The sequence below is a fragment of the Mixophyes fleayi genome, chromosome 3 (assembly GCF_038048845.1).
Source record: "Mixophyes fleayi isolate aMixFle1 chromosome 3, aMixFle1.hap1, whole genome shotgun sequence".
NCBI classification, from domain to species: domain Eukaryota; kingdom Metazoa; phylum Chordata; class Amphibia; order Anura; family Limnodynastidae; genus Mixophyes; species Mixophyes fleayi.
This window is the reverse complement of record NC_134404.1, coordinates 71,013,348-71,022,570: the sequence shown is the minus strand read 5'-3', so window position 1 is coordinate 71,022,570 and position 9,223 is coordinate 71,013,348. Positions and strand designations below refer to the sequence as shown.

The 9,223-nt window shown below is 35.9% G+C and overlaps 1 protein-coding gene across 1 annotated transcript; it reads right to left on the bottom strand.

The window, feature by feature from the left end:
• Positions 1-1,809: 1,809 nt before the first annotated feature.
• AMER3 (APC membrane recruitment protein 3) lies at positions 1,810-8,503 on the bottom strand. The gene is made up of 3 exons (XM_075200538.1): positions 8,324-8,503; positions 2,945-5,552; positions 1,810-2,523 (listed from the first exon to the last, which is right to left on the bottom strand). The coding sequence occupies exons 2-3, from the start codon at positions 5,535-5,537 to the stop codon at positions 2,486-2,488; spliced, it is 2,631 nt and encodes an 876-aa protein (XP_075056639.1). The 5' UTR covers positions 5,538-5,552; positions 8,324-8,503; the 3' UTR covers positions 1,810-2,485.
• Between the last annotated feature and the right edge of the window lie 720 nt (positions 8,504-9,223).

Below are 9,223 nucleotides of genomic sequence, written 5' to 3'. Positions count from 1 at the left end.
AAATCCATTTTGCACAGATTATACATTTTCATTCATTTTAAAACATCCAAGCAAAAGTTACATTTGTTAACAATGTTAATAAAACATCAAATTGTTCAGAACATTAAAATGTTACAGTACATTCCACTCATTGATACATTCACTGAACTGAGCTACTACAGAGCTTCTATAACACCCCCCAATTCATTTGGGCCTTTTATTCCAAAAGACCATTCATTTGTCCATAGACCACATTAACCCACAAATACAGAGAGTTATTCTGCCAAAACATGTCCTATCTCTTGGCATGAGCTTAGGTGTGTTATGAAATAGTACGACTTTGGCAAACATGTACCTGCATAACTCATTGGGTGTTTACTAACGCTACTCAAAGGTGCAAATCTGAACTAAAACCTAGTAATCAGACATTTGCTTTCGTGGTCTAACCAGCACTAGATTGATAAAAGTAGATTTGCTCTTTTGATGAGTTAATGAAAATCATCAATGGTCATTTATGAATTTACAAGATTGAATACTCAAATCTGCCTAAAAAACAGTAAAAAGCTAGAGAGGAAGTAGTCTGAAAGTTAGGGTTCAAACATAGAAAGATAGCCAAAAATGTCTTAGGATACAGATTGCTTATCCCAGAGACAAGCTCAATAGACTAGCAATGTACTGTTCACAGGAAGCTGCTTATATAGGCCTGAAACTGAGCTAACAAGGTGCTGGAAACTCATTACTAGCAGGAAGTCATAAGACCATTTCCATATGTAGATTGGACAGATGAAGATATAATGAAAAGGATGCAGTAGTTTGACTGAGCCTGTGCTTCAACATGAAGAGGCTGCACTGCTGTAACCCAGAGTTCTCAGTTTGAGCCCAGCAGCAACAGATCCCTTCTGAGCATTAGAGGTGTCAGGTGGCACAAACAACACAACAAAATACTGAAGTGAAGAGTCATATACACAAGAGAGAATAGTGTATTGAGGGTTGCTAATAAAAGCAAAAGACGCATTTCCAATACATAATGTAATGAAATATAAACACCTCCACATCTGTTGTTTACACCCTTAAAAATCTGACGGCAGTATTCTTTCTTGCAGTGCTTTAAATGGAAATGTCAATTGAATAATGTGAATAAAGGGCCCCAACTTCATATAGTGTGGCCACTGTGCTGATGATTTATGTAATATCAGTCAATACGCAACCAACCAATCAGACACAGCTAGATAGTGCTGCTGAAAGTCATCATTATCATTGTGTTTTATTGCACCAGCCCACCAATACCCGCAAGAGACATATCTCCCTATAAAGTGTATCTTCTGATGCATCCAAGTCTAATTATGTCGCAATCACATGATCATGACCTTACTGCGCTTACTTTCGAATTTTCTAATTCTAGTCTATAAATACATCTGGAATGACGAAAGATTCAGTTCATTCTGTCCTGTGGTGTTGTAGGGTATTATAAAGGGAAAATACAGATGAAAAAAAAGATAGGTGAAACAAAAATGATTAGTACGATCACACATGGAACACTTAGAGATTCTGCAAGATTCTGTGTTAACTTCAGAATGAGGCAAATACTCTGCAGAAAAAAAGTAAACATATCTAGAAAAAATATGTAATATATGTGGCCTTCCTGATATACACATCAAATGCATTAAGAGCTATATATATATATATATATATATATATATATATATATATATATAGAGAGAGAGAGAGAGAGAGAGAGAGAGAGAGAGAGAGAGTTAGATTTAGATATGTATATATATATATATATATATATATATATATATATTTATATATATATATATATATATATATATATGTATATATATATATAGTATTTATTTTATAGAACTGCATGTTTATTTTTTTCAAGATAAATCATTGCTCTTTAAGGTTAAAATACTGCAACCAATGTATTTCCCAAAATCACACATAACTTGCACACTGAAATAGTTATTTTCTGAAGCATCATTTATGACAAATCCTGTACAGCTTCTGTACTATACATCATCTATCTTTACTGTCAGCAGCTATGTATGTAAACATATATACTATATAGGAGAATATTTATATCTTTATTGGCTGTTTAATTTCATAGAGGAAAGACTTCCCTTTACCTATTCTGTACTAGACACCTCCCTTCTCTTTTTCCTTCTCCACTCCTTTCAACTCTTGCCTCTGATCATTTTGAAAACTGCAACAGCAACTATACAAATAAATGGTGATTATGATGATAAGAAATCAATTTAGACATCTCCAGTACAGATGTACAGTATCTTGGAAAGTCAGACAGCCAATGTAGCTTGTTTGATAGAGGTCTGCTGCAAAGAGGGACTGGAGAGGCCTCACTTCTTAATTATAACTATAAAGAACATTTTGTGAGTCTTTATATTCAACTTCTTGAGTACTTAGCTTATATTCCATTTGTACACAACTGTATGTCTGTATCTATGTCGCGATTCTCTGTTTTTTTTCAGTTAGCGTTTTTATTTCATATAATCCACTTCTTGTTTTTTGCTATTAATAAACCTGTGGAAGAAAATAGAAATAAACATCTCATTAATGAATGTCACTCCATACTGTCAATTGTAGAGTTCCCATAGGTCCAGGTGTTCTCTGGACGGTCTTACAATACAGAAATATTTTCCAATCATACAGTCTACCGATGTGCCCAAATTAGTTTGAGATAGTTTCATATAACTTTTTTTTTTTACTTTATTTGGAACTCAAAAGGAAATACGTGCACATTTTATGGTTGTAGCAAACCTTACATTACATACATGTGCCAGCTTTTAATTTCCATATTATGGTATCCATACTCTATAGTCAATTACAGATAATACATATATAGAGCAGACAAGGCAAAATAATAGCACAAATAAACACAGTAGAACAAAAATAGATATTATATGTAAAAATGACAGTACAGGAAATTGCTACCAGTACTTACCACTTTCCCCAATGCACGTTGTAGGACTGATGGACTGAAACCCATCCTTTCTGTATTTAGGGAAGTCTGTGGATGAAGCATCTGAATCTTGTGTAAGGTCATCATTACTACTAAGTGACTGGTTGTTCTTTCTTGTGTTAAAAAATATTATTTCATCTTCTAAGTTGTGAACTCTGTACAAAACCGAAGAGCAGTGAGAGATTACAGATGAGCATGAAGATTTAAAGAGAGTTTGAAAGTTTGGCCTACTGGTGACCTTAGAAGTTTGTGCTTCCTTTAAGCTTTTAAGTATACATTGATAATTGCTATTGTATTCATACTTTGAATGTTTAATTGTTTTCAGCTGTTTCGTGTTTATTTCAGTATCACTTGTGGACGATAAAGCTTGTTGAAGAGGTACTGCCTGAGTACCACTGTCATGTTGAGCAATGGAATGCTTGATGTTTTGAGCAATTTCATAAGGTCGCATTATTTTACATATATTATACAGTGTACTCTGGGTGCCAAATGTTATATGCAGTGATGCAATTTGAGAAGTACACCTCTCCAGAAGCTGAACTAGGCATGTATCATTTTCAGACATGGAACATTTAAAATATTGTAGGCCTAATGACTGCAAGGTGTCAAAATGGTTACAAGGAGGAAGTACATCTGTTCCATTTAACTTATATGGGAAAGCTGTAGGAACCATAGCGCCCCTATATGGACTGGATAATTCTATTTCATGTTTTGTTTCAATAATACTGCCTAAAGTCCTTAAATTTGGTGGTTTCCCAATTGAAACTGTATTATCCGAATGTGCCTCAAATGGATAGCTATCTTCAGGCATGCAGAGACAGGAGTTTATTGTAGATGTTTCTGGTTCTTCCATATTTTTGCTGGATGAAATGTCAGCCAGTATGTTTTCAGAATATTTTATATGATTTCCCATTGGACCATTGTTTTCTTGATCAGATTCCCATTGTGATGTGATTTGATCCTTGCTGTCTCTGCATATTGTTGTTGTTTGGACAGCTGTGTTGCCATTGCTTACCTGATAATCATCTACTGGTTCCTTTGGGTTATAAGTCTTATCATTGATTTCAGATTCTATTATCTTTCCTGGGTTTTTTAGCCAGTTTCCCATCCCGATGGTTAAAGACAGCTCCGTGTCGCATAATTTTAACAAGCATTCTCTACCTTTCCATGTACTTTGGAGAGTTCCATCTTCATCAAGGTCAATAGCTGGTTGAGAAATTAGATTCTCTTCAGATCTCACACAAAAACTATAGATTGATTTAGAATTATCAGTATTATGACCAGATACTGATAAGTCACAATCTTGAGCAGACCAGAGCTTTGTATTGCTTGAGTCACAAAATAACTCATAGAGGGCATCTCCACTGTAACTATCTCTTGGAAATGGTCTACGAGTGCTTGGCTCTTTACTGTCTTCTTCCAATGCAGTAGAATATGAATCATAGTATCCTTCATCACTCGTGGACATTGGGGACTCTGCTTCATTAATATTCTCACTAGAAGACATCAGATCACTATAGGAGGAGTTGGAAACGTGGTCTCTTGATATGTTGTCATTTGTTTTCTTTTTAATGGAATCATTTGGGCCTGGCAATGATTTGCTTTCAGAAAGTACATTTGAACATAAATTTATTGGTGATAAGTTGATGTGGCCACGTAATCTGGATACGTCTATAGACTCAGACTTGGCTGGGGAGGCAAGACGCTCTACTCCTCCCTGAAAACTAGCAGCTACCAAGCTTGGTTTAGAAATAAACATGACTCTGCTGTTTTCAATATCAATAAAAGAAGAGCTTTCATCTGCAAATATTTCCCCGCAGCCAGTGAATGAATCAAAACTTTTTAGAGATGTGACATCCTCACACATTGCTTTGAAAGGATCGATGGCATCAATGTACATTTCTCGGTCAGGGAATTCAGGAGCCAGGAAATCATCAGAAGACATCTCAGCAATATCAAGATGATGCTCTTTATCAATTGTCCTCTCTTCCGTCAGTTTCAAAGTCGTTGGCTGTAGCTTCTCGTCTTCTGATATGGCATCTTGCTGTTTGTTTTTCTTTAAATTAAATATATTCTTTAAACTCTTTTTAGATCTTCTCAGTGAAATTCTTTTCTTCGGTAGTGATTTTGCAACTGACGGTACAAAAGGCATCTGAGGCACAAAGTTTCTGTAGTCGATCATAGTTTGTTTGCATGTTGGCTGTCTTGTGGTGTGTACATCATTCCGTTTTCCACCAGGATCTTCAACAAGGCCTGGAGAACTGAGACTATTAGAGAGCCTGCTCTGTGCTCTTTGGCCTATGTTTTTCTCTGGCTTGTCATGTCTTAGAGCAAAGTCATTAGTTTTGCATCTACTTCTAACAACTTTTGAACAACGTACGTTATCATCTGCTTCACTTGTGCAAATACCGTTAGACAGTTTTTGTGTCCGTGTTCCATTCATTTTAATATGACAATCACTAATATGCCTCTCAGATGCTGCATTCTTTCGTCCATTGCCTCCAGCTGGTTGTACCTTTTCTGGAGCACTTTGTGCATAACTTTTTATAAAGGTCTTGCCCCGAATCAGTTCCATTTTGAAAATGTCTATCTGTAAATAAATATGACAAATATATTTATGCAATGTTTCAAAACAGTTGTGTCCATTCCCATGTTGTGTGGACCATAAATATGGGTTCAGTGTAGTGGCACTTTCTAGCATTATACAGTATTTTATTAATCATGCTAATGCCATGAGATTCACTTCTCACTTTGTCGATGGGATTGCACATAAAATGTATATATGTTATATATGGGAGTTTTCCATGTGGTCTATACAAGTATCACAGCAGTGCAGACCCCTCTAGGGTGAGCTATCTATAAACAAGAGTATTATAAAGATGAGTTTATTATGAAGAATACACTGAGCAAAGTTGTATTGAACAACAGAATTTCAAGTCAGCATTCTAGAGAGAAATTTTCAGTCAACTAAGATTTAAACTCACTTACAGATTGTTCACAGTAGAGTGAACAGTGTCCGTCAGCATTATATTAATATTTTTCAGGGGCTTCACACGTGGCAATACGTATCTTAAGAAGGTTATGGAGAACCCTTTATACAATGATACCCCCTACCACTAATGTGATAAATTTACAAAGGCCAAGTAACAGATTAGATTATAACTGATAGCTGGTCATTGGTTATAAAATCATCACAATCAAATCATGGATTACTCTAGCTTAACATGTCAGTCGGAAAATTCTTCAGTGTGTACTTAGCCTTAAAAGTGTCTTATGAACTAGGAAGATGCCTAAGTGGGAGATATCTTCTAGACAGGAGGACCATATAGAGCCCTGTGCTTCAGTTAGCAGTATTTTTGAAGTGTATTGCTGCCTAAGAACCTGGTTTTGCTGCTTGTAGTGTTTAATATTGGACTTTGTTTGTTAATCAACATCCACATGCAACAAAGAGACATAAATAACCAGAAAGAAGGGGGAGAGATCTGATCCGTTAGGGGTCAGAATAGTCCCATAATCTCACACTCCTAGGACAGCTTTGTCAGCATGTAAATTTATTGAGGGTCACCAGTTGCCCTCCATAGATCTATATTGTGTGTGCTGAATTATATGCACAATACTTATTTGCATATTAGTGATATAAACTGAGTCATTCACTTCACCCAATGGGAGTTGAGGCTGTTGTTTACCGTGGTAATCCACAGCATCGTCACTAAAAATCAGGCAGAGCTACTGCTACATAGTTTTGTGAACCCTTACCACAACTACTATGGAAAACTGCTAGACTGATCTTTAAAATTACCAGAGGATGCACCATTGGTCCCCAAATCTAAGTCGACTCAACATGTTTAATACAAGGAAAATACAAGGAAAGTGGTTTTTTTTACCCTCTGATATCACAACATCATCAACCAAAAAGTCTGCACTGTAGATTATTGTGCATTTATGGAATATAATATGTATAATATATGTGTTATATAAAACATATTATATTAAACTCTATAGTGTATTCTTTTATCCGATCTGATTGGTATTCCATGTACCACACTAGCATGCTGACTTTTTCCATTATAAATCTCTGATTTTCCCAGTAGTTCTGTGTTGGGATATAAAAGATAGGAAACAACCACATCCATATCTTTTATATGGATGCGGTTGTTTCTTTAAAAACGCCTGGAGAAAAATAAACAATGTACTTAGTGCAGAGTTCTGATGAAACATCCCAGAGATCAGAATTGAATAACATAATAAAATAGCTTAATTTAAGCTAATAATCTTACAAGGAACAGAGATCAGCTCTTGATAAGAATCACAAACTAAGCAATGGCTGCAGATGACTGATGGAGTTACTTGCCGATTTTGACATGAAACTTGTGAAGCACCATGTTTTATTGTCACATATCATTATCGTCATATCACTGTAGAGATTAATGCAGTCCCCACTGTGAGCAGTATAAACCTATTGCCATAAGACATGAGACATCAGTGCATTTATACACAGCACAGATCTCCATCAAGACTTTTCATTGTCTTATACACTGTAGTCTGCAGTAGTCGCTATGGTAGTGCTCAGATAATGACTAGTAGTGACTAATAGTGACACCAATCACTGATAATCGGTGATAACATCACTAATCATCCAAGATTGTGACATATGTGTATCACAACTGATTTTATGACAGCAGAATATTATAGATGGCTTATTAGGTCTTAAAGCAACAGATACACAATATCAATAGAAGAACTGCAAACTGCAGTACATGAGCGGAAACAAAGGCTTCCTTGTGGAGAAAACACAGAATGGAGAGAAGCATAAAATCTCACAGTGCAGCGACATTGATCTCTTCTCCTAAATGAAAACACATTCATCAAGAACACACCGTAGCTGCTGAAAACAGGCATAGAGCATGAAAACCCATCCTTCAGCAGCTCCCATCTGTGCATGGTTACTCATGTGAACTGTAGGGATAATTATAGGTTCCTGCTGCTATGTGGCAGGGAAGGAGAGAGAAGCTGAATACAGGAATGTGAACAGAAAAATGCCTTATCCTTGTGTTATTTTTAAATTCTCTCTGACAGGTTCTAGATGTGCAGAGTGCTGACATCATTACCAGACACCTATTCAGATGATGAAGACTAAAATACATGACTGTTAAAGGAAAATAATGCATCGATTAAATACAATGCATGTCATGATGAAGAATACTAGTTATTATACATAGTAACATTTATAACAGTTCTAGTATAACACACAATATGATTTATGAATATTTGACGCAGGAACCTCTCATCGTACGATGTCACCCAGCAATAACCCCCAGCAAAATGTGCATTTGAATTTGAGAAGAGAGATTCTGTACTCACCGATGTATATCAGTGTAGCAGATCTACCGTGTTCAGTACATTTTCTGTTTTGTGGTTTATAGTGACTTCCCCCAAGAGGTGATGATGCATAATACAGAGATATAGATGTGTAGGCTGCTTCTCCGGAGAGAGATTTGGTTCCCACCCCACTTACATCTGATACAATCTCTATATATTCATTTCTAGCACTGCTCATCCTGGCTCTGCATTGTGATATAACTGCAAGAGAGGCACGACTGTCTGCTCCCATAGTCCTTAATTGTCAAACAGTGCTATATTCCACAGCATAATGGCAAATTATATTCGTATACCTGACTTGATAAAGCAGACATATATTTTATTGTAAGACTTTAATAAATGATACACGAAAGAACAATTAAATATGAAATACTTAACGATTCAGTATAAAATAAAGAACAACATAAAAAAACGTATAAAGACATTTTTTTTTCATCTAATTATGTCATTGCTGTGAATGGAAATTACACCAAGGGCGGCATTTACTTAAGGTTTCAGTTTTAACCCAGATTGGCTATTTTGTGTTCTCTTCCATAGCCCAAACTGTTTAGGAGAAAATGTAGAAATAAAAAGAACAATATTTAAGGTTAACATTTTTTAAATTAGTTCAAAATTAATTTTTTCGAATCTGATTGGGTGTTGGAAGCAAATATGGATCTGCCAATCTAGAGTAAAACTTATACCCTTAATCACCCCTGAGACACAGGTTGGGGTTACAGATATGGTTGTAATAATAGAGATGTGAACATATGGGGCTTGATTCCTTAAAGACGTAAATATGGGGCTTGATTCATCAAAGACGTAAAACGGCGATTTTGTGCGTATCGTACGCATGCCCAGAACCAGACCATATGCCATAGAACGCAGCAACATTCAACGTTC

What these genes read in the sequence shown, in the direction of transcription:
- AMER3 (XM_075200538.1), bottom strand. Translation starts at nt 5,537, where the DNA reads ATGGAACTGATTCGGGGCAAGACCTTTATAAAAAGTTATGCACAAAGT. An exon ending in AACGTGCATTGGGGAAAGTG is followed by an intron (nt 2,524 to 2,944) that starts GTAAGTACTGGT and finishes TTTCTTCCACAG; the next exon opens with GTTTATTAATAGCAAAAAAC.